Here is a 26976-nt window from a genome sequence, read left to right on the forward strand (position 1 = left end):
CTGACCCTCTAAAATGACCTGATCAAAAGGCTTGTCCTGGCCAGGTGCAGTGGCTCATGCCTGTAATCCCAACACGTGGGGAGGCCGAGGCAGGTGGATCACCTGAGGTCAGGAGTTCGAGAACAGCCTGACCAACATGGTGAAACCCTGTCTCTACTAAAAATACAAAAATTAACAGGGTGTGGTGGCAGGTGCCTTTAATCCCAGCTACTTGGGAGGCTGAGGCAGGAGAATCGCTTAAACCTGGGAGGCAGAGGTTGCAGTGAGCTGAGATCACACCATTGCACTCCAGACTGGGAAACAGAGCGAGACTCCATCTCAAGAAAAAAAGGCTTGTCTTTATTTCGCCTTTGTAACTGTAACTCACCTTGCGCTAAAGCTGCTCCTGGGTAGCGTTTGTGGAAAACACTTACAGGAAAATGCTTTAGTCTCTGTCGCCTGAAGCAATGATAGCAACTGGGGCAAACAGACTACCCAAGACGTTTGGAAGAAGAGGTTAGGGAGTGAGATGTTTCTGAGCAATAGGACTCTGAAAAGGTCCAACATATTCCTGGGAATGTAAAAAGACACACCCATGACCAGGGCAGTACACGTGCTTAGGAAAGAGCTGAGAAGACCCCGAAGCTCTACATGTGCCCTAACTTTGCATTTTGCACAGGCAAATAGTGAAGGCTGAAGCAACGTTGTAAACTTCTCGGTTGAGTATTGCAGGTGTGCCCCAACACAAATACAGAACCCCTCTGCAGAATTTTTTGTTTTTGGTACACAGAATTTAAGGAAATCTCTGTCCAATCATTAGCTGACCACTACAACTAATGGGACGGAAACTGCACAGTCATGCATGACAAACAATACCAACTTTAAAAAATTATATCAGAAAAATCACTAGGGCCGGGTGCGGTGGCTCCCACCTGTAATCCCAGCACTTTGGAGGCTGAGGCGGGTGGCACCTGAGGTCAGGAGTTCGAGACCAGCCTGGCCAACATGATGAAACCCCACCTCTAATAAAAACACAAACAATTAGCCGGGCATGGTGGTAGGCGCCTGTAATCCCAGCTACTTGGAAGGCTGAGGCAGGAGACTCGCTTGAACCCACGAGGTGGAGGTTGCAGTGAGCCAAGATCACACCATTGCACTCCAGCCTGGGCAACAAGAGTGAAGCTCCATCTCAAAAAAAAAGAAAAAGAAAAAGAAAAAAAATCACTGAAAAAAACAACTACATCAAGCAGTAACAAACACTGGCAAGAGGGGAAACTCTGACTTCTAGAGTTGCCACATATTGCCACAATATGTCCAGTTTTCAATAAAAAATTACAAAGCATGTAAGGAAACAAAGTATGGCCCATATAAAGGAAAAAGAGCAACCAAAACTGTCCCTGAGGAACATAAAGAATAAAGAAAAGTGAACAGAGTCTAAGAACTGTGGTACGACAAGTATCCCAACAATACACAATGAGTCCAAGAGGGAGAGGAGAGTTAGGTACAAAAAAATATCTGAAGAAATAATGGCCAAAAACTTCCCAAGTGTGATTAAAAACATTAATTTACATATCTGAGAAGCTCAATGAACTCCAAATAGAATGAACAAAGAAATTCACACCAAGATACATCATAGTCAAACTGTGGTCAACAGAGAAACATAAAAGCAGCAAGAGAGCAGCAATGTCTCACATAAAAGGGATCCTCAGTAAGATTAACAGCTGACTTCTCATCAGAAACCACAAAGGCTAGAAGGCAGTAGTGGCATAATCAAAGTGCTGAAAGACAAAAGTTATTAAGAATTCTATATCCAGCAAAACTACCTGTCCAAAAAGTGGAAGATAAATTAAGGCACTTTAAACTGATAGGAATAGATACTACATTTGATCTTAGCCAAAAGGCTGAGAAGCGATTTTTTTTTTGAGACAGTCTTGCTCTGTCACCCAGGCTGGATAGCAGTTGTGCAATCAGATCACGTTCACTGCAGCCTCAATCTCCCATGGCTCAGGCTATCCTTCCACCTAAAGCCTCCCCAGTAGCAGGGGTTACAGGCGCACACCACAACGCCCTACTAATTTTTTAAATATTTTCAGTAGACATGGGGTTTCACCATGTTGGTCAGGCTGGTCTCAAACTCCCGGCCTCGAGTGATCTGCCCACCTCAGCCTCCTAAAGTGCTGTAATTATAGGTGTGAGCCATCACACCTGGCTAAGGTACTTTAGATTGAAAGACACAAATAGGCTAAAAGGAAAAGGAAAAAAAATAAAATAGAGCATGGAAACAATAACCAAAAGAGAGCTGGTAGCTGGGTATGGTGGCATATGCCTGCAGTCCCACCTACTTGCGAGCCCAAGGCAGGAGGGTCACTTGAGCCCAGGAGTTTGAGGCTGCATTGCACTATGATCGTACTGCAAGTAGCCACTACACTCTAGCCTAGGCAACATAGTGAGACTCCATCTAAAAAAAGGAAAACACAAGATAGCTAGTGAGCTGATATGGATATACTAACATTAGACAAAATAAACAGACTGATGAAAACTGTCAATTTAGCTGGGCATGGTGGTGCACACCTATAGTATCCACTACTCAGGAGGATCACTTGAGCCCAGAAGGTCAAATCCAGCCTGGTCAACACAGAGAGACTGCATCTCTACAAAAACATTTTTAAAAAGTTAGCTGGTTATGGTAGTGCACACCTGTAGTCCCAGTTACTTAAGAGGCTGAGGTGAGAGGATCACTTGGGCACAAGAGGTCAAGGTATTAATATATAATATTAATAAAGGGGAAAAAATCCACATGATTATCTCAATAGATGGACAAAATCCAATACTCTTTATCATAAAAACAAAAACCCCACAGCTAACATCATACTTAATGCTGAAAGACTCAAAACTTACTCCTAAGATCAAGAACAAGACAAAGATGTCCACTCTATTTCTGTTCAATATAATGTTGAGAGTCCTAGCCAAGACAACTAAACAAAAAGAACTAAAACGCATCTGGGTTTAAAAAAAAAAAAAGGTAAAACAATTTCCTGTATCTCTATGGATAAACAATGTAATCTTTTTTTTTTTGAGATGGAGTCTCACATTATCGTCCGGGCTGGAGTGCAGTGGTACGATCTTGGCTCACTACAACCTCTGCCTCCCAGGTTCAAGCAATTCTCCTGCCTCAGCCTCCCGAGTAGCTGGGATTACCGGCACCTGCCACCACGCCCAGCTAATTTTTTGTATTTTTAGTAGAGATGGGCTTTCACTATGTTGGCCAGGCTGGTCTCGAATGCTTGACCTCGTAATCCACCTTCATTGGCCTCTCAAAGTGCTGGGAATACAGGCGTGAGCCATCACGCCCGGCCAAATAATGTAATCTTAATATATAAAAAAACCTAAAGAATTGGTCAAAAAAACTACTGGAGTTAATGAATTCAGCAAATTTTCAGGATACAAGATCAATACACAAAATTCATTTGCATATATACTATCAATGAACAATTTGAAAATAAAATTTAAAAATCCCATTTACATCAGCATCAGGATTTAAAAAAAAAAAAGAATAAACGGGATTACATTTAACCTAGGAAGTGCGAGACTTGAACATTGAAAACTACTAAATATTCTTGAAAGAAATTAAAGACCATAAAAAAATGGAAAAAAAGGCCCCATGTTATTGGATTGGAAGAGTTACTATTACAGGTTTAGCATCCTTAATCTAAAATCTGAAATTCAAAATGTTCCAAACTCCAAAACTTTTCGGGTGCTGGCATGATGCCACAAATTGAAAATTTCATACCTGATAAGTTTGCTTTCTGATAGTTCAATGTACAAACTTTGTTTCATGCACAAAATTATTTAAAACATTGTATAAAATTACCTTCAGGTTATCTGTATAAGGTATATATGAACCACAAATAAAATTATTCATGTTTCAACTTAAGTCTCATCTGTAAGTTATCTCAATATGTATATGCAAATATTCCAAAATCCAAACAAATGTAAATCCACAAAACTTTTGGACCCGAGCACCTCGAATAAGGAATACTCAATCTGTACTAAAATGGAAATATTCCCCGGGTTAATCTACAGATTCAATGTAATCTCTTTTAAAATTCCAAATTTTTTTCTTGCAGAAATAAGATAATCCTAAAAGACAGAAAAACAAGGGGCCACAAATAACCAAAATACCTTGAAAAAAAGAACAAACTGGCTGGGCGCGGTGGCTCAAGCCTGTAATCCCAGCACTTTGGGAGGCCAAGACGGGTGGATCACGAGGTCAGGAGATCGAGACCATCCTGGCTAACACGGTGAAACCCCGTCTCTATTAAGAAATACAAAAAAAAAAACTAGCCGGGCGAGGTGGCGGGCGGCTGTAGTCCCAGCTACTCGGGAGGCTGAGGCCGGAGAATGGCGTGAACCTGGGAGGCGGAGCTTGCAGTGAGCTGAGATCCGGCCACTGCACTCCAGCCTGGGTGACAGAGCGAGATTCCGTCTCAAAAAAAAAAAAAAAAGAAAAAGAAAAAAAGAACAAACTTGGACAACTCATACTTTCTAATGTCAAAACTCACTACAAAGCTACAGTAATCAAAATAGTGTGGTAGTGACATAGCATAGACATATAGATCCATGAAATAAAGAATTGAGTCCATGGGGGAAGAAAAAGAAAAGAAAAGAAAAAAAAAGAATTGAGAGTCCAGAAATAAACCCATACATCTATGACTGATTTGTTTTCAGCAAAGGTGCCAAGATCATCTCACAGGAAAAGATGTCTTCAACAAATGGTGCCGGAAAAACTGAATATTCACATACAAACATTTGCATTTGGACCCTACCTCATACTATATACAAATATTAACTCAAAATGGACAAAGACCTAAATGTAAGAGCTAAACTTTAAGACTGTAGTCCCAGCAACTCAGGAGGCTGGACTCCTAAAAGAAAGCATAAAGTATAAATCTTTACAATTTTATATTAGGCAACAGTTTCTTAAATTTGGCACTAAAAGCATAGGCAACAAAAGAGAAATTATAGATCCACTGGAATTCATCAAAATCTAAAACTTGTGTACATCAAACACTAACAAGAAAACGAAAAGAATGGGCGATTTCTCCCACAGAATGGGATATTTGCAAATCAGGTATCTGACAAGGTTCTAGTGTCCAGAATGTACGAAGAACTCTAACAACTCAACAATAAAAACAATCCAGTTAAAATATGGACAAAAGATCCAGATACTGTTATAAAGAAATGGCCAATAAGCATGTAAGAATATGCTCAAGATCATTAGTCTTTAGAGAAAGGAAAATCAAAAGCAAAATGAGATAATATTTCATACACACTAGGATAGCTATAGCAAAAAGGGGAGGCAATAAGTGTTGGCAAGGATGTAGAGAAATTGGAACTCTCTTACATTACTGATGGAAATGTAAAATGGTACAGATGCTTTGGAAAAATCATTTCGCAGTTTCTCAAAAAGTTAAATGAAGAGTTACCATATGCTCCAGCAATTCTACTCCTCCATATATATCTAAGAAATTAAAAACATATGGTCACACAAAAACTGGTACAAGATTGTTCATAGCAGTATTATTCATAAAGACCAAAAAGTAGAAACAACCCAAATGTCCATCAATGGATGAATGGATAAACAAAATGCAGTACATACACACAATGGAATATTATTCAGTCATAAAAAGGAATAAAGTACTGATAAACGCTATGAACCTTGAAAACATTATGCTAAATGAAAGCAGACAGACCCAAAGGACTACATGTTATATGATTCCATTTGTATAGAATGTCCAAAGAGGCATTCCCTGAAGACAGAAAGTAGATTCGAAGTTGCCCGGGAATGGAGGAAGAAAGGAATAAGGAGTGACTGCTAGGTGGTATAGAGGTTTTGGTTTTTTTTTTTCCCCTGTGGTGATGCAATGTTCTGGAATTAGGGGCGATGGTTGCACAACTTTGTGAATATGCTAAAAAGCACTGCATTTTACATTTTAAAATGGTGAAAGTCATGATTCTTATGTTAAGAAAATTTTATCTCTGAGTCGACCTGAGAAAAAGTGAATCACCTATGTGAGTAAGAAGACTATCAGACTGACCTCAGATTTTTACACAGTAACAGTTCCCCCTAACTTTTAATTTTGAAAACTCAAATCTACAGAAAAACTGAAAGAAGAATACAATAAATAGCCATATACTCTTCATTGGCCTTATCTACTAGATATGTGGGTGTTTATTTGCCTTTATGTAATTGTTTGCCCTTTATTTTTTTAAATTTTAAGTTGAAAGAAGATACCACTTCACTTCAACTTTGCTTCCACATGTTTCTCCTTGGAACAAGGGCATTCTCCTACAAACCACAGTATTATCACACCCGAGAAATCTGATGCTGATACAAAAACATTACCTAATATACAGTCCATATTCAAATTTCCCCAATTGTTCCAATAATGTCCGTTGTAGTTTTTTTTTTTTCCAAATACATGATCTAGTGAAAGACCCTGCACTGCACTTAGCTATCAGGCCTCTTTAGTCTCCTTCAATATAAAACAGCTCCCCTATTTGTTTTTCATTGACATTAACATTTTTTTTGAAAAGCCTTAAAGACAGTTTAGAATACCAATGTTATAACTATGCTCTAATAATATAAACAATAAAAATTGACGGGTGCAATCAAGGGAGATGCAAGAAAGTGTGGGATTGCTAATGTATTCGTCTTTCATGGTAGGCAGTCAACCATTATTGTCTACAGTTTAAGTATATACAGTTTTTAAGAAAATAATAATTCCAGCTCCCTAACATTTTTAATAACAATTAAAAGTCTTTTAAGAAATATTATTTTAGGCCAGGCACAGTGGCTAAAACTAAAAAAAATAATAATAATAAACAAAACTTAAAAAAATATATTATTTCTTAAGGTAGAGAACATTTAGTTTCTTTTTCAAATTAACTAATTACTTAGTATTTTTATGTTTGTTTGGTTTTTTTGAGACAGAGTCTCACTCTATCACCCTGGCGGGAGCACACTGGCAGGATCTCGACTCACTGCAACTTCCATCTTCCAGGTTCAAGCAATTCACCTGCCTCAGTCTCCCGAGAAGCTGGGATTACAGGCATGCACCACTATGCTGGCTAATTTTTGTATTTTTAGTAGAGACAGGGTTTCACCATGTTGGCCAGGCTGGTCTCGAACTCCTGACCTCAGGTGATCTGCCCACCCCGGCCTCCCAAAGAGCTAGGATTACAGGTGTGAGCCACCACTTGTATTTAAAAAATATACTGATGATAGCTTTTACTCAAATATTTCAATTTTTCTTCAGGAAAAGGTATAATGAAAATCAATGAAACACACCTGATTCATACAACTCTTCTTCCATTGATAGCCCAACTTCTCACAAGTCTCTTTCAAGCATTGATAAGATTTGTCTGCATCCAATTTGGTAAAGAATCGTGTCATTCTTTTGACCAACCGCTGCCAGGGGTTCTACATGTCAAACAGAAGACAACTGAATAAATCCATTATGACTAAAGACAGTAATATCATAGCTATTTAGTCTGACTTAAAAATTCTTGACAAAAAAATACATGTGATTTAAAAGTTATATATCTAAGATTTACACATTAAAAAAGGACTTTAAGACAATAAAAAATAAAGAGCTGCCATTATTTATTAAAAAAATGAAATTCCCTCACCTGTGAGGATCCTGGGGTTCCAAGTAACTGACTATTCAGAAGCATATGATCAGGACATGTGGGCTGGGAAAAGCTGATCCCTTGTACCAATTTATCAATATATGAGGGACTGGTATCCCATAAGGAAAGACCTGTGCGTGGTTCTGGCTGAGAACTGGAGTACTTCACATTTTCTTCACTAAGGCATTAAGACAGAAGGAAACATACATAAAATAAAATCTATCAGGCCTTTCTTATATCACACAAAAGTTCTCTTGCTTACAGTATTATGTCCATTAATGTTGAATATTATGAAAAAACACATACATGTATTATTCTTCATGGGGGATACTACAATAAAAAACTACTTAATCTTTATCAGTCTTACCTAGAAGCACTGTTTACTGGAGAGAAGTCCAAATTGGATTGAATGTGCTTAGAGAACCCACTGGGAGACTCTGACACACCACCTGAAGTGACTCGGGGCCTTTTTGCCCCTAAAAAAGAAAACGAATACAAATGCTTTCAAGTCTTGTACGCAAATAAGTTTTTAAATTAACTCAACTGGCAACCTGAAGAAGTAAAACTATGTCTAAATCTATTTATTTAACACAAAATTTTTATAAGATATAAAACAAAGCCTTCCTATATGATTTTATAAAAAATGTGGCCAAGTTATAAAATTACTAAGAATCATTTGTCCAATTACGTATTTACAATACCTAAGTATGACCTGTAGGCATGTTCAAAGTGTGGAGTATGCGCAGACCACAATCTTTTTTTTTTTGAGATGGAGTCTTGCTCTGTTGCCCAGGCTGGAGTGCAATGGAGTGATCTCAGCTCACTGCAAGCTCCATCTCCCAGGTTCATATTCTCCTGTCTCAGCCTCCTGAGTAGCTGGGACTACAGGCGCCCGCCACCACACCCAGCTTTTTTTTTTTTTTTTTTTGTATTTTTAGGAGAGATGGGGTTTCACTGTGTTAGCCAGGATGGTCTTGATCTCCTGACCTCGTGATCCACGCGCCTCAGCCTCCCAAAGTACTGGGATTACAGGTGTGAGCCACCGTGCCTGGCCCAGGTCACAATCTTAATGGCATCTTTTGTGGGGAACAGAACAATGTTCTATGAAGACGACAGACCTGGCTAAAGGACTAGAACTTTTTAAAATAAAAAATAATTTATGATAATAGCAATAAACATTATGAATCTGTTCTAGCCAAAACTCTTTGATTCCCTGGAAAAGCTTTACAAAGAAGAATATTATATGGAAAATGACACCACTGTAAATTTATGGTTACAATCCCTAGCCAAACCTCAATATTGCCAGATAATTCTGTTTCTCTAGTTTCTTTTCCTTTTCTCCACAAGGATCACTTCAAAACTACACTTTTCTGTAATTTCCAAGACTACCATCCAGTACCTACACTACCACCTTCCATTTCAGAGAGAAAGCCATTAGACAGAAACTACATCAACTTATCCCTATCAAATCGAAGTTACTTGTATTACTATACATCGTTTCATCCCTTCCATTCTCCTATCGAATGTTCATCTCTCTACTTGTGCTTTGGAGTCTATACCCTTCTACCTCCTCAGGGATCTTGATCCTGTTACTTATTCCCTTTCTCTTAGACTGTCAGCCTCTTCCTCTCTACAGTATCTATACCCAAACCACTTAAACAGGCTTAAGTTTCTTTTTTTTAAAAACATGCTTAAGGTTTTTTTTTTAAACCTGCTTTTTATTTATTAATCCATCCATTCAAATATTTTATTAGGTCTACTCTGTGCCAGGCATTATTGTAGGTATTAGGTATTCAGCAGTGAGCAAAATAGAAAAAAATCTTTGATCTCTTAAATCTTACATTCTACTGAGGAGAGACAAAATAACGTAAAATAAATTCAAATAAAGTTAAAGATAAGCTAAATGATGGTAAGTACAATGGAGGAAAATAAAATGAAGAAATGCGTTGGATTGCATATGTCCACAAGATAGTGAAAATTTTAAAAATTTAAGAAATGTGTTAGAGGGAAGGGGATATCATTTTAAATAGCATGGCCAGGAAAGGCTTATTGGAAAGATGACATTGAAGTCAATATCCAAAGAAAGAGAGAATAAGACATGCAAATAAGTCCTGTTGGAAAAAGCATTTTCAGGCATAGGGAACAGTCGTTACAAAAACAGTGAGGTAGAAGTATGCCTGGAGCACTTGGAGAACAATGAGAAGACTGATATAGGTATGACCAAGGGGGAGCAAAGCAGAATTGAGGTCAGAGAAGTAATGTAAGGGACAAAACTGTGTAAGAACTCACAGGTCATCAACTGACTTTAGCTTACACTCTGGGTAAGAACTAAAGCATTGGAGGTTTTGGGTAGAACGGTGACATATTCTAATTTATTTTTAAATCAGAACACTCTGGAAAGATATCATAGTAGTTTGGAATGATAGGGTTGTCGTGGAGGTGAAAAAGGTAATCAGATTCTAGAATTTTAGAGGTTAACAGAATTACCTGGTGGACTGGATGTGAAGTAAAAGAGAATGAGAAAAACGAAGGATGATTCCAAGGTTTCTGATCTGCATAACAAGAATAATGCAGTTGCCATTAACCAACAAGGGAAAGACTTTGAAGAGGAATGGATTTGAAAAGAAAAGAACAGTAACTCAGTTTGGAATTCATCAAGTTTGAGATGCCTCTTAACGTTCAAGTGGAAGTTCAGAAGGCAGTTAAGACATGTAAGTTTGGCCGGCACGGTGGCTCAAGCCTGTAATCCCAGCACTTTGGGAGGCCGAGACGAGTGGATCGTGAGGTCAGGAGATCGAGACCATCCTGGCTAACACGGTGAAACCCCATCTCTACCAAAAAAATACAAAAAACTAGCCGGGCGTGGTGGCAGGCGCCTGTAGTAGAGTGAGACTCCGTCTCAAAAAAAAAAAAAAAAAAGACATGTAAGTTTGGAATTTAGAGGAAAGGTCTAGGTTGATATAAATGTGACGACTATCAACATACAGTTTTATTTAGAGCCATGAAACCAAGTAATATTACTAATGGAGTGAGTGCGGAGAAGAAAACAAAGGAGATCCATAGATTCAGCCCTAGAAAACTCCAATAGTAGGAGGCTGAGTAGATGAAAGAAAACCATCAAAAGAGACTGAAAAGGAGTGACCAGTGAGAAGGACGAAAATCAGAAGAGTGTAATGCGTGGAAGCCAAACGAAGAAAGTGTTTAAAGGAGAAGGGCATGATCAACTGTATAAAATACTGATGAGATAAAACAAGAGGTCTGAGAACTGACTACAGTAGTCCCCACTTACCCACAGAGGGATATGTTCAACTGGATGCCTGAAAGTACAAATGGTACCAAACCCTATATATGTTCTTTCAATCTAATAACCAAAACAGCTACAAGCAGGTAGCACATGGAACGTAAATATACTGGAAAAAGTGAAGATTTTTGGGTATTTTTCTCCTGCTGCAAACCATTGTGCAGGTACAAGTGTGGAGTACGTAGAAAACTACTAGATTAAACCCAGAAACTACTTACTGGGTTTTACCCACTAAATATGATGAAGAGAGAAAGGGACAAGGAAATTGAAGATGATGAATGCAAAGCAGTCATTTATAATGACTAACCTAAAGATTTAAGATAAGTAAAGATGAAATCAAGGACCTAGAGAGGGAGCAGGTAAGAGACTGAAGAGATAGAATTAATTAAATGCAAGTCCAGATAGAGTCAAAGGACTGTTTAAGTCAGAATATTAAGGGAGGAAGTCAGAAAAATTATACTGGTGATCAGTGCAGAGCGTTCAAAGACAACATCACTACAGGAGAGAAGGTCAAGTAACAGTGAAGTCAGGATATTAGGAGGATCATCCAAATAAATATTTAAATCACCAAGAATCATGACGAAAATTACATCAAGGGTCATTATGGAGACTATGATAGTATGGCAGAAATTTTAATTGGGGGTTCAAAAGTTAGAGGGGAGAGACATACAGGAAGATGTGAGAAAGTAACAATGAAAAATAAGGAGGACACCTGTGCCATATCCAGATCAAAGGACATGAGGGTATGGGAAAGAAAATACCTACCACTTCAGAGGAAGCAGCGTCCTCAGGGTAGAATTGGGCTTTAGGTTAGAACAACGAGAAAGAAACAGGCAGAGAGGTATTAAAGAAGAGTGAATTTTTAAACATTAACTCTTTTCTGTCCATGAGGACAGAGTTAAACATTAATTCTTCTTTAATAACTCTCTGAATGTTTCTCATTCATAATCTCTAGTCATTGTCCTCTCTCCTCCCATTCACAGCCTAACAGTCCTATCAATACTAGTTCTTAAATTTCTTTGGGATCATCTCATTTCTCCAATACCACTGCCCTAACCTACTCCAAGCCATCTTACCACAACTAGACAACTAGCAGAAAAACCTACGGTACCCTGAATCTTTCCCTATTCATAAAAAACAATGGGGGCGGGGGGGAAGGTCGTCAGAGAGATATTTTTAAACCAAAGATATGACTATGTCACATTCTTGCTTAAAATCTCCCAAAGGTCTCCCCAGTGGTCTTAAGTTAAAAGCCCCAAATCCTTAACATGGCTTACAAGGTCTTCTTCCACAAACGGGCCACTAACAACCTCTCTATCCTCATCTTAAACCTCTCTTCCTCTCCCACTTCCCTGTTCACTCATTTATTCAACAAATATTTAATGAGTGCCTATGGTGCACCATATACTGTGCTAAGCACTGACGATGCAATGATGAACACAGCAGACATGGCTCGTGCCATACTGATCTTTCAAGTTTCTCAAATGCATCAGACTTTCAAAAACCTAAGAGTTTTCAAATACTGCTTCCCCTGTTCAGAATCAAATCTGCCACTTACTTTGCCTGGCTAGCTTCCCTTTAATCTTCAAATCTTAGATTTAATGTAATTTCTTCAGGAAGAAAAGTCTTCCCTGTCCCTTAGACTTGGTCAAACACTTAGCTATAGTACCCTGACTTTCCCTTTTATAATTATTAATAAACAAAATTATTTTTATATTTTTTTCCTACTAGACATTATAATCTCCATGAGGACAGAGATCATAGCCATGATGTGTTGTTGACTTGTGATAATGACTTTGCAATTACCTTTTCTTCCACAGAAAAACAAACATGTAGTTTAAGGATATTACCTTTCTTGAGGGGTTTGTTGTACCATCTATCTTTTTTGATGTCTGGAATGGTAATTCTTGCTGATGGATTCTCAACTAGGATTTTATGCAGCAGAGCTAAAAACAAACATTAAGACAACATTCATGAAAGCGTCATGGAGATTCGAGAAGCCTATGGCTTGCGGTAAGAAACATATTTTCTGTTGGCCTACTTGTGTCTAAATATTATTTCTGGGGAAGAGAAAGAATTAAAGCTACTAAATTATTGCTTTAATTTCATGCAGTTTTTCTCTGCTGCTGTCTATATCTTGGAATAGTCTTCCCTTGATCTGATTCTCAATTGTTTGCAACTGAGAACAAGAGCCAGGTGGAAATGTTTCTCCTCATGTGACAAGATTAACAAAAAGATACAGAAACCCCCTTATATCCATTTTCAATACTGAATTTCATTACTTCAATGTCATGTTCTCACGTGACCCCCTTATTCAGTTTTATAATCAACATTTACTTACCAATAACTTTTAAAGAGACAGTATTAACCATCCTAAGGTATCTTGATTTTCTTGAGAAAAAATTCATATATCTCCCTACACAAAAATTATTTCCTAATGGACCAAAGATTTAAATGTAAAAATGAAGCCATAAAACCATTAAATGAAAAAATAGGGAACTTTTAAATAGTAGAGGTAGAAGACCTTTCCAAAGACATTATAGTCAGGGAGCACAAAGGACAAGATAATAGATTTGAATGTCAATATAGCAAAACAAAATGAAAATAAATGATAAGTATTTGTGAAAAGTATTTGTAACAAGTGCAAAGGTCAATGTTACAAAAAAAAAAAAAACAAACTTCAAACTGGTAAGAAAAATATGCTTGACAAAAATGAGCAAAATAGACAAAAAACTAACATATAAATAAAGTGTATACAACTTCATTAGTATTAAATTTAAAATAAAAATAAAAGACTATCGGCCGGGCGCGGTGGCTCAAGCCTGTAATCCCAGCACTTTGGGAGGCCGAGATGGGCGGATCATGAGGTCAGGAGATCGAGACCATCCTGGCTAACACGGTGAAACCCCGTCTCTACTAAAAATTACAAAAAACTAGCCGGGCAAGGTGGCGGGCGCCTGTAGTCCCAGCTACTCGGGAGGCTGAGGCAGGAGAATGGCGGGAACCCGGGAGGCGGAGCTTGCAGTGAGCCGAGATCTGGCCACTGCACTCCAGCCTGGGTGACAGAGCGAGACTCCACCTCAAAAAAATAAAAAAATAAAATAAAATAAAAGACTATCATTTAAAGGCCTGTTAGTTTTGTTTTTTTTTTTAATGTAAATTGATGAGACTGTGATGAAATGGTTCGAACTTTCAGGAAGCAATTTGACAAAATAAGCCATAATAATAAAAACTACATCTTTGATGCTGCAATTTTGCTTCTGGGGATTTCAATGAACAATTTAAGGGTATGTGTCATGATTAAGTTACACAGATACTTATATCTCTTTTGTATCTGTGAAAATTTAGAAAAATCTCCAACAAAGTGATTAAAAGAGTATCATAAGGCATATCCACATGGCAGAATATCATCACAGCCTTTAAAACAACGATGTAGACCTACAATTATAGTCATGGAAGAATGTTCACTGCACATGAAAACCAAAAGCAGTTACAAAATATTAGTGTGATCTCATTTTGTATAAAAACACATATAAATAATATACATATATTCATTTTACATACTCATGGGCCACATTAATGTTTCAGTCAAGAATGGACCACATGTATAACAGACAGTCCCATTAGATTATAACACTGTATTTTTACTATACTTTTCCTATATTTAGATACACAAATACCATTATGTTACAATTCCTTACAGTACTCAATAGAGTAACATGCTATAGAGGTTTGCAGCCTGGGACCAATAGGCTATACCATATAGCTAGATTTATAGTAAGCTGTACTATCTAGATTTATGTAAGTATACTCTATGATGTTCACACAATGATGAACTCACCTAACGAAACAACTGTTAGAGTGCATCCCTATAGTTAAGCAACAAATGAGTGTATTTGTAACAAAGTATAGCACATGTGAAAACTTTTTTTTTTTTTAAGTAAAAAGCCACCTAAGAGCACAGATTCAAGTTGCTCTGAATATACACTCCCCAAAATATTTTTAAAAATCTATGGCAGAGTTCTGGGACGAAAGAGTTATTTTTTCCTTAATTTTTACTTATAGTTACCAATTTACCTACAAGATTCATGAATTATTTCTACGTTTAAAACAAAAAAATAAGAAAATATTCAAATAGCACAAGACTTCAAGAAATCAGTACTCTTTCACTCAAGATACCGTTACCTAGAGGAGCAGAATCGATTTTTTTCCAAGGGTTGAGGTATGTTTTTTTTTCTTTCCAGTCAGAATATTCCTGACAGCTGTCACTGGGTTGGTCCCATGGCAATTCTAAAAACAAAGCAAGTCCCAGTTTTTTTTAATGTTCAGATTTCAAGGAAAAATGGTAATATAAATCCATGAAAAGTTTCCTTTGAATTAATTCAATATGGTTTTCAAACTAAGAATCCCAACCTGGCCACTGCACTTCAGCCTGGGTGACAGAGCAAGACTCTGTCTCAAAAAAAAAAAAAAGAGAATCCCAACTTAGAAACTTTAGAGGCACTTCAAAGATAGATGAATCAGAGCAGGTATGGTAGCTCAGGCCTGTAATCACAGCACTTTGGGAGGCTGAGGCAGAAGGATTGCTTGAGCCCAGAAGTTTGAGACCAGCCTGGGAAACATAGTGAGACCCCATTTCTACAAAAAAATAAATAAAAGTAGCTGGACGTGGTGGTGTGCCTCTGTAGTCCTGGCTCCTGAGGAGGCTAAAGTGAGAGGATCACTTGAACCTGAGAGGTCAAGGCTGCAGTGAGCCAAGATCACACCACTGCACTGCAGCCTGAGCGACAGAGCAAGACTTTGTCTCAAAAAATAAAATAATAAAAAAAAACAGATGAATCACTTCTTGCCCTAGTCTTGTTTTCAAAAATGTTTACGTGATTCATAGGAGAGGTAAGTGTTGTGAAATTTCGTAACTATGCATGCCTCATCTTAAAAAATCTTTGGGATTATAAATAAGTTACTATTTGCAATGTAATAAATATTTGTGTCCCCCTCAAAAGTCATGCTGAAATCCTAACTCACAATGCAATGGCATTTGGAGGTGGGGCCTTTGAGAGGTAATTAGGTCCTGGGGATGGGATCCCTCAAAAAAATGGTATTAGTGCTCTTATTAAGACCTTATTAGTGTCTAATAAGGGCTCGTGTGCCTGGCCAATATTATGCCTTCATAGGGCACTAATTATGTAATCCCAGCACTTTGGAAGGCCAAGATAGGCAGATTACTTGAGCCCAGGAGTTTAAGACCAGCCTGGGTACCATGGCAAGACTGTCTCTAAAAAAAAAAAAAAAAAAAAACACACACACAAAAAATAAGCCAGGCATGGTGGTGCACGCCTGTAGTCCCAGATACTGAGGGGACTGAGATGGGAGGATCGCTTGAGCCTGGGAGGTCAAGGCTGCAGGGAGCCTTGAATTGTGCCACTGCACTCCAGCCTGGGCAATAGAGTAAGACCCTGTCTCAAAAAAAAAAACCACAAAAAACAAAACAAAACAAAAAACAGACACAATGTCTCACAACATCTGGTCATTTTAAAAAAACAAAAAAACCAAAAACAGCACTTTGGGAGGCTGAGGTGGGTGGATCACTTGAGATCAGGAGTTTGAGACCAGCCTGGCCAACATGGTGAAACCCTGTCTCTAGTCAAAATACAAAAATCAGCTGGGGTTGATGATGCGTGCTGGTAATCCCAGTTACTCAGGAGGCTGGGACAGAACTGCTAGAATCTAGGAGGTAGAGGCTGCAGTGAGCTGAGATCGTACCACTGCACTCCAGCCTGGGTGACAGAGCAAGACTCTGGTCTTAAAAAAAAAAAACAACACAATAGGACCTGCTTCTGCTCTCTTGGCTGTCCACCATGAGAGAGCACAGGAATACAGCCATCTGCAAATCAGGAAGAGGGCCCTCACTGAAACATGACCAGGTTGGCACTCCTAATATCATACTTTCAGCCTCCAGAACTGTGAGAAATAAATTTGTTGTTTATAAGCTATGCAGTCTATGATACTTTGTTACAGCAACCTAAACTGATCAAGAGACTATTAAAATACTACTCTAGAAGCTGGGTGCCATGGCTCATGCCTTTAATCCTAACAGTTTGGAGGCCAAGACAGAGGGTTTGCTTGAGACCGGGTGTTTAACACCAGCCTGGACAACACAGCAAGACCCCATCTCTACAATACATTTTTAAAACTTAGCCAGATGTCTTGTGGCAAGCACCACTGGTCCTAGCTACTTGGAAGAGTGAGGCCAGAGGATTGCTTGAGCCTAGAAGTCTGAGGCTGCAGTGAGCTATAATAGCTCACTATACTCCAGTTTGGACAGCAGAATGAGACCCTGTCTCTTAAAAAGAAAACAAAAACTATTATATAAATATGAATTCCTTGGTTTATTTCATTTATTTCAGTATAACTAATCTGACTTTTTATAGGAATTTTACCATGATTAAAGAGCTCTTACCTCCAGCGAGCATTGCAGTAAGTACTATTCCACAAGACCAAACATCAACCGGTTCTGCATGAAATTCTCTTCTCTTCAGAAGTTCTGGAGCAACATATGGTAAAGTACCACACATCTTGTTCAACAAACGCTCACGATTATTATACCGAAATACTGTTGCCAAGCCAAAGTCTGAGATTTTGAGGTTATCTAAACCAAAAGAAAAAAAGACGGCACTGAAAAATGTTTTGCAAATAGATAAACTTACAGGAATTAAGTTTTATTGAAAAAAAAAATCACTGGTGTTACTTAAGGTTTGTAGAACTTCTCTTAAAATAAGCAAAATAGACCAAATTTAAAAAAATATACATCATCATCTATGCTAAAAGTAGAAAAAGGCCTCATCTCTTCTATTAACTTAAAAGAAGTATAACCAACATGCAAAGCAGTCTGGACCAGATTAAAGCAAGAGGTTGGAGTCAGAAGGTGCTGCCCTTCTGGAAAGGAGCACTCTAAACCTGAGCTGAAAGCAAAGCAAGGCCCTTCATCAGGTAGGGTGGAAGGCAGGAAGGAAACATCAGTAATACTTAGGCACAACTTTCTCAGCAGCAAGCAAACCCAGTTGGCAGAAGAAAATATGTGAAGACAAACCAAAATTTAACAAACCACAATAATTTTTTTCTTTTTCAAAGTACGGAGTCTGAGAAAAAGAGGAAAAATTCTGTACAAAAAAAAATTCAGAAGATCAAACATACACCCTAACTTCCCATCTTCAACACACAAAAACTGCAGGCAGGACTTAACTTATATTTAGTGAAGATCTACTATAACTTAGTGACAGACACTATGCCAGCCAATGCAGGTAGCAGATAAATCAGTGAAGACAATAGAAAACTGTTATGAAGGTTATAAAAATACAGAGCACTACAAGATCTTAGAGCAAAGGAATCTAACCCGGTCTTAAGAGTTAGAAAAGGCCTTCTATTATCCGAGGGCAATCTGGCAAAACATACTAAAATGTGAAACATTCACTCTTTGAACTAGCAATTCCCACTTCTATATCCATAGAAATAATCCCGTAAATTCACAAACATAAGAATATCCATAGCAATATTATTTGTAAATAAATGTCCATCAATAAATGATTAAATCTTACAATACGTTTGCACAATGGAAAATGTGGAGGTAGGTTTTGAAAAAAATCAACAAGGTATATCTATACATACTGACATGAAATCGTGCATAAGTGGGACAAAAAGGCTAACGGCATAAAAAATATTATAGCATGACCCAATTTTTATATTGGCCCTTTACACAAATTGATAAAAGTCATCACTGTCCTATTTTATTTTTTAAGTTAGAAGCAACTTAAATGTCTCAAAATAGGGGACTGATTCTTTAAAAATCAAGTACATTCACACAATATGTAAACCAATGAAATGTTTACCTCTATCTGACTGAGGAGGTAGCTACTGTGACTATCCTTTTTTTTTTTTTTTGGTTGAGAATGGGTCTCACTCTGCTGTTCAGACTAGAGTGTAGCAGCGTGATCACAGCTTACTGCAGCCTTGCCCTCCTAGGTTGAAGCGATCAATCCTCCTGCTACAGCCTCCCCAGTAGCTAGGACTCCAGGTGTACACCACCATGCCTAATTTTTTAAAAAATTTTTCATAAAGACAGGGTCTACGTTGTCCAGGCTGGTCTCAAACTCCTAGGATCAAGTAATCTTCCCACGCCAGCCTCCCAAAGTGTTGGGATTACCGGCATGAGCAACTGCATCCAGTTATCTTTTTAATAGCTAAATATGACACTATCTGGACAAACCACCAAGATTGAGTTCCAAATTACTTATAAGTAGTAATCACTTAAAATACTAATGGATAACTAAAATATTCTTTTGACTTCGTTTTGTTATGTCTGCAACATAACACTGAGCTATGTTACAGAATTGCACATAATAAAATTTAAATTTAGGAATATGTTTAGCTCTTAGAAAAAGAAAGGAAGAATATATTTGTGATGAAATAAACAGGAGGGTGTTAAATACTGGTAACATTTTATTTCTTTTTTAAAAAGACTCCTAAATATTAAATAGAAACAAAGAATTATATCTTGTATACTAATACAAGATATAAGGAATAACAATGTAATAAACACCCACTCACTTTAGAAAACAATGTTCTATTTCCTTTGAAATCTGTAAATACTTCCTTACATACATTCCCTCCCTTACCTTCTTAGAGGTAACCACTATTCTGAATTTGGTTTTATTACAACACCCTTGCTTTTCTGCGTGTTTTTTTCCTCCATGGTTACATCCTCAAACAATAGGCCGGGCGCGGTGGCTCACGCCTGTAATCCCAGCACTTTGGGAGGCCGAGGCGGGCGGATCACGAGGTCAGGAGATTGAGACCATCCTGGCTAACATGGTGAAACCCTGTCTCTACTAAAAATACAAAAAATTAGCCGGGTGTGGTGGCGGGCACCTGTAGTCCCAGCTACTCGGGAGGCTGAGGCGGGAGAAGGGCGTGAATCCGGGAGGCGGAGCTTGCAGTGAGCCGAGACTGCGCCACTGCACTCCAGCCTGGGCGACAGAGCGAGACTCCATCTCCAAAAAAACAAAACAAAACATCCTCAAACAATATACTAGGTTTTACATATTTTTGAACTGTGTATAAATAGAATCAGACCATATGAATTCTTTTGCAACTGTCTCTTTTTGCTCTACATCATTATATACCTGAAATTCATCCATGTCACTGCTTGTAGATATAAGGCATCCATTTCATAATTTATTGTTGATAGGCATTTGGGTTATTTAGTTTTCTGCTATATTAAAAACATTGCCACTGTGAGCATCCTTATATACAAATAATGTTGTCTTTTTAAACCAGGTGGATTGATACATATCTATTTACATTTCATTATAATATTATACATAAGAATTTTTGTGTATCTGAATTTTTTAAGTTTTAAATAAAGATTTTTATGTTATAGAAACTCAAAGTAAAGGGGTAAAAAGTAAAATCCATATGCAGGTAAGAAAATAGCATGTATAGGTTGGGTGCGGTGGCTCACACCTATAATCCCAGAACTCTGGGAGGCCAAGGGAGGCGGATCACTTGAGGCCAGGATCTCCAGACCAGCCTGGCCAACATGACAAAACCCCGTCTCTACTAAAAATACAAAAATTAGCAGGTGTGGTGGCTCAGGCTTGTAATCCCAGCTACTCAGGGGCCTAAGTCATGAGAATCACCTGAACCGGGGAGGCAGTGGTTACAGTGAGCCGAGATCATGTCTCTGCACTCCAGCCTGGGCAACAGAGCAAGACTCTGTTTCAAAAAAAGAAAGCCAACCATTTGTTAAGCACTATTCTAATACTAAGAATAAAACATCAAACCAGACAACAACTGCCTCATACAGCTGATATTTCTTTTCGATTCTGACCCTATAAGCTAAAGCTTTCACTATCCATCCTTCTCAATTTGATGACATCCAGAAAATATAACTAAATTTCTTATCTATTTATCCAAGTCATACATAAAAAAAGAGTGAACAGGACAAGACTAAGGTCCAGGGTATTCTACAGGAACTTCCCTTTATTAATGCATTAAAGAATTATTTTAAACTATTCTTGGCCAGGCATGGTGGCTCATGTCTATAATCCCAACACTTTGGGAGGCTAAGGCCGGTAAACTGCTTGAGTCCAGGAGTTCAAGACCAGCCTGAGCAACACAAGGAAACTCCATCTCTACAAAAAATTAAACATTAGTCAGGCATGGTGACACCTGCCTGTAGCTGGTCCTAGCTACTCGGGAAGCTGAGGTGGTAGGATCGCTTGAGCCTAGGAGGTCAAGGCTGCAGTAAGCCCTGATAATACAGTATACTCCAGACTGGGCGACAGAGTGAGATCCTGTATCAAAAAAAAAAAAGATTATTCTTATACATATAGTGAGCTAGGCTTGCACCTAGGTCAGGTTTCTCTACCTGATCCGCAATTGTATTGCATAATGAGACTTGTGATTTCCAAATATACTAAGTCTCCAAAATTTCCTTGATTTTTCAGATTTTGTCTGGAAATTCCAGTAATGCAAAAGACTTGATTTTGCCTTGTATGGCTATGTTAAAATAACTTAGGTACCAGTGATAAAATGCTAAACTTACCCCTTTCATCCAACAGAAGATTTTCTGGTTTAATATCCCTGTGAGTTATTCCAATACCATGCAGATAAACCTAAGAGGGATGCAGAGGGAAACACACTAGAATTTGGTAATGTAATGTATTCATACTAATTTTAAATAAAAGGGACATGGACAACTATACCTACCACTCCTGCCATGAGTTGATGGAAGAACCTCTGAGCATCTTGTTCAGGCATGCCTATGTCTGGCTCTAAAACAAGTATGAAAGTAAGTTTATTGACTAAATATAATCAGGTAGCAACCACATAGCTTCTTAATTTGAAGCTTAGACATTTACAAATGTACTTAGGCAAACAGAAGCAAATGCCAACAAAAGATTCAGGAGTCCACTAACACATAGAGGGCTTAACTCACATTTACCTCTGTTAGATGGCAAAAGTAGTATTACAGAAAAATTATAGAGAGAAAAATCCATATCCAAATCAAGAATGTAAGCCATGCCTTGAAAGCCCCTGCTTCCTCTTATACTAACCCTGATTCAGTAACCTTCAAATTCTCCCCTATTTCTTCTAAATGCTATGCTAATTATTTTTCTCATTCCTGAAATATAATGCCAAAGGGGAAGTCTGGGCAAATCTAAGCCAATTTCACTAAATATTTTAGAGATTATACTTCTTTCATTATTTAACTTTTTTTAGAGATAGGGTCTTGCTCTTTCACCCAGGCTGGAGTACCCTGGCGTGAGATCATAACTCACTGTAACCTGGAACTCTTGAGCTCAAGCAATTCTCCTGCCTCCTGAGTAGCTAGGATTACAGGCATGTACCACCACGCCTGGCTCAGATTTAAACTTCATATAGTCTCACAGTACAAAACCACGAATGCCTGTGAGGTCCTTCATGAAACACAGTTTCATTATGAAAATTCTTTTATCAGTTATCTTTTTATATTTTGATCTCTCTCATTAACTCCATTTCTTTTACCCTCAACTCTCTCCCGAGTCACACTGGAGATCCTAGTACCTCTTTATCAGTTTTTAACTTTTAATACAATAGCTTTAAATTATAAATTTACATCCAGATTTATTTTATGTACTTCTCAGTGTTCTGAAATATCGGTCCTTTGATTCTACATAGAATGTTTAAGTATTAATAGCAAACACAGAATTTACTTAATATACAAAAAGCAATCCTAGAAAATTCTCAATTATTTCATGTGAACCAAGAGGAAATAGCATGCTATTTTAGATCTGTAAATGTATACAATGATTTCATATAACTAGAATGTCTACAAAGAAAAAATTGTGTAGGCAATACATTGCATTTAGGATACACTGCATTTATGATGTACCATAAAACTACATTTTGTCACTCTTAAATTCTGTAAGACACCAATCTTAAACCAAAATCACTTATATAACTTGGGAAAGAAGTTTTCTTTCATTGACTCTATATATGCTTTTATGTATTAATACCAGTAGGAAAAATTTTTTAAAGATAATTTATTCCAATTTCACTGTTGCATGAGCAATTTTGAAAGGACAATGACCAAATAGCATGCCCAAGATTTAAAAAACAAATTTAAAAATTTGTTTAAAATAATTATCTTAAATTTCTTCCATACCTATTCTGTCAAAAAGCTCTCCTCCACTACAGTACTCCAGAAATAAATATTGGATATTGCCTTCTCTCCTGTGACCATAGAATTTTACTACATTTTCATGATTTAGCATTTTATTGATACAGATCTCTTTCTTAATATTTTCTGGACAGTCTACGGCACGCTTCATATCTACAATCTTCACTGCGACTGCTTCTTCAGTTACTCTATTCACAGCAAGTTGAACTCTAAAAAGGAAAAAAGTTTTAACATTACAGAATTCCATTTCTTCTAAAACTTCCAAAGATTAAACATGACGCATCCAAAACTATTTTACCTTTATTACTTTTTCCACAAAGGAGAAACCAAGGAAGTGGTTTCTGCTATGTTCTCAACAGACACTACTCCTTTCTAAAATGTGAAATACAATAGCTAACCCTCCAAACGTCATTATGCTGTCACACAAGTCATTTAATAAACGCTTCATAAAATAGACTGAGGTAATTCTAAGCCACATCACATATATACATGTTCTACTCACATACTTTTAAGAGCATTAATCCCATATTATATGTGCTTGTGTAACTGTCCTAAGCTCCTATGGGGTAGATACTATTATTGCCACCCTAAAGGTGGTGAAGGAGAGGTACACAATGACATTAGGAAGCTTGCCTAAGATCACAAAACAATGACCAGTATGTGACAGAGCAAGGATCTGAAACCAGGCAATCTCCAGAGTCTGCTCATTAATCACGATGCTTAAACTCTGAGAAGCAATGTGTGGGCACGAAAACAGTAACTTCGTGTCCCTTCCATCTCTTTACAAAGAAAACTTTTTTTTTTTTAAGGGAAGGAAAAAAATATTAATCCTAGCAAAAAGACTGTGTAACTTCAGCTGCCAAAAATCTTGGATCTCAAACATCTACTCTCTAAATCACCAGAGTATGAGACTCCAAAACAATGAATATGCACTCAGAAGACGAAGGCGAGGTTAAAAGAACTTACTCTCCATAGGCACCTTCTCCCAGGGTTTGCACCAAGTCCCAGTCTTCCACAAAGGGCACTGCCATGACTCCACCGGAGCTCGGCTGTAAAAGGCAGGAATCCAGAAAAGATGGAAAGTGAGTGTAAGATCACCTGTGAAGCCACTGCGCCTCGCCTCTCCCCAGGATTCTCCACGAAAAATAACAGCTCTTGCCTTCCCCTTATATCTCATCCACATTTATCCAAGTCTTTCAACCACGAACTACTATTCTAAACTTGGCCATTTTGTCGTGTAAATCACAATCGCCATTTCCACGCACACCGAAGGTTGAAATTCTGCCCTCCTCAGGCCTCAGAGGAAATTAATCGTTGTGGTGAAGAGGTGAGAGACAAATGCTTTCCGGTGAACGACTGGGGAAGGAGGAGGGACAGGTGGGGGTCTGGGGAAGAAAGAAAGGAGATAGAGGGAGCGGAACCGGGCAGAAGACGCCTGCGGCAGCGCCTCCTCCCAATTGCTCAGTTCCAATTCCCATCCCCATCCACACCCCCACCCGTCCCAGAGGCCGGGGCGGGGCCAAACTGCCCCGAGAGGCGGAAGGAAGGGCTGGGACCCTTCCTTGGGGTTCTTAGCTAGCAGTGTGTTAGTCCCTCCTGCCCCCTCTCTACAACGGGAATCTCCTGGTACCATTCCTCCACTCTCCGAAACCGCCCCTCCGCAGGAGTCTCTCCAATCCCCTGCGCTAGTCAATGCTAACTTTCTCCCACCGTGCCCTCCCTCGCTAATCTAGACCCCCGAACTCCTTCTTTAGAAGCCTTTCCTACTCTACCGGCCGCCCCTGCTCACCGGACTGTCCTTTGCCCACCACTGCAGGAATCCAAATGCAGCGCTTTTCCCGCCAAAACTTGCTGGCGTCACGCTGCCGCAAACTCGCGCACCCGTGCCGTAAAGCAAGACAGCGCGCGTTCCCGGGTCTTGCCTCTGACTGTCGGCGGCTCCAAAAGACTGACGCCGAGAGGTTGCCGCTCCCGCCCAGAGTTGCTTTACAGTTGGGGAGAGATTCTGGCTGAATAGCTTTAAGGACGGCGGACCGCATCGGTGCGAATTGAGCTCTGGGCCCAAATATGAAGTGGCATCCGGCGTGAGGCTCGGCTGGGCGGTGCTCGAGCGTCTCTGGGTGAAGCCCAGGCCTCCATGCCGCGGGGTCGCGCGACCGTCCGCGCTGCGCTTCCAGGCGGGTCTGCGGGCTTAGCTCCTGGCCGCTCTGGGCCTGAAAAGCTGCACTACCACCTGCGGGAGGCCACCGGACAGGACTGTGAGGATCACAGTCAGTGCTGCAGAGTGCTTTGTGAACTTCAGAGTGCTGTACCCGTGGTGCTGGAGCCGAGAAACTAGCAGCATGAGAGCTGACTGTGAAGAAATGAGAGGAACTCCGTGTTGGGAGCGAGAGGCATCGAAAGGACTGGCCACGCAGTCAAGTGTGTGTGGCGGGGGAAACTCCCCGGAGAAAGAAAGCAGTTTATTTTGGAGCTTGAAGTCGGGATAACCAGTTTTGCCTTTTTTCTGTGAACCAGCTCCAAAGCAATGCTTTAGTTCAGCCCAATCTTTTTGCAGCAAGACCATCTGCTTAGCTTAGTTCTACAAAAGTTTTCATTTTTAATGTGCAAAAAACAGGCGGGGAGAGCCAAAATAAATTTTACAATGCAAATTTAAAAGCCGCGAACGTCATTTAAATAGAAAAGTAAATCTGAGGAAAGAGACTCGAGAACAAAATAGGAAAAATTGAAATAAGTATTCTCTGACAGTAAACTAGACTGGAACTCAAGGATATGCAGGATCATCTCCATTACATTCTCCAGCACTGGCCGGGCGCAGTGGCTCCTGCCTAGAATTCCAGCACTTTGGGAAGGCGAGGCAGGAGACGGCTTGAGGCCAGGAGTTCAGGACCAGCCTGGGGAACATAGGGAGACCCCATCTCTACAAATAAATTTTAGGAATTAGTTGGGCTTGGTGGTGTGTCCCTGTAGCCCTAGCTACTTGGGAGGCCTAGGCAGAGCAATCGTTGGAGTCCAGGAGTTAGAGGTTAGTGAGCTATGATAGCACTACTGCACTCCAGCCTGGGCAACAGCATGATTCCGTATATATGTATTTTTTTATGTTTATATATTTTATATATATTTTTTTCTTAGTCCTTAAGACTGGGCCGCATACAAACACTAAGTATAACTAGCTATTATGATAATAGTAACAAAGTAAAACAAATATAAGATGTTACTCAAGGCTGGGCCCGGTGGCTCACCCCTGTAATCCCAACACTTTGGGAAGCTGAGGCGGGTGGATCACCTGAGGTCAGTAGTTCAAAACCAGTCTGACCATGGTGAAACCCCCGTCTCTACTTAAAATATAAAAATTAGCCGAGCATGATGGCGAGTGCCTGTAATCCCAGCTACCCAGGAGGCTGAGGCTGCAGTGAGCCGACACTGCGTCACTGCACCCCAGCCTGGGCGACAGAGCAAGACTCCCTCTAAACAAACAGCCAACAACAAAAACACACATTTCTTTTAAAGAAGCAAAATCAGGAACAAAAATCAAGGAAAAAGCTCTCAAAATGCTTATGTGTATAGTTTTGAATCATGACATCACAGATTAGGCTTTATGTAATCTTTTTACAGTTTGTTGTTTTTGGAGACAGGGTGTTTTGCTCTGTCACCCAGGCTGGAATGCAACTGGGCAGTCTTAGCTCACTGCAGCCTGGAACTCCTGGGCTCAAGTGATCCTCCTACCTCAGCATCCCAAGTCGCTGGGATTACAGAAGTGAGCCACAGGGCCTGGTATAAAAAT

At 39.1% G+C, this 26976-nt stretch overlaps 1 protein-coding gene and 1 pseudogene across 1 annotated transcript in view; both read right to left on the bottom strand.

Moving 5' to 3' along the window:
- Positions 1-26129, bottom strand: part of CHEK1 (checkpoint kinase 1) — a 30407-nt gene extending 4278 nt beyond the window's left edge. Inside the window, 12 exon segments of the mRNA XM_031652821.1 lie at positions 7331-7462; positions 7672-7849; positions 8039-8147; positions 12823-12918; positions 15158-15262; positions 17433-17621; positions 21576-21645; positions 21740-21804; positions 23178-23401; positions 24159-24241; positions 24982-25114; positions 25116-26129. Of these exon segments, the coding sequence (XP_031508681.1) occupies positions 7331-7462; positions 7672-7849; positions 8039-8147; positions 12823-12918; positions 15158-15262; positions 17433-17621; positions 21576-21645; positions 21740-21804; positions 23178-23401; positions 24159-24241; positions 24982-25114; positions 25116-25231 (1500 nt within the window). The 5' untranslated portion in view covers positions 25232-26129.
- On the bottom strand, positions 1750-1892 carry LOC116269950 (annotated as a pseudogene).
- Positions 26130-26976: the final 847 nt, after the last annotated feature.

The sequence above is a fragment of the Papio anubis genome, chromosome 12 (assembly GCF_008728515.1).
Source record: "Papio anubis isolate 15944 chromosome 12, Panubis1.0, whole genome shotgun sequence".
Classification (NCBI taxonomy): domain Eukaryota; kingdom Metazoa; phylum Chordata; class Mammalia; order Primates; family Cercopithecidae; genus Papio; species Papio anubis.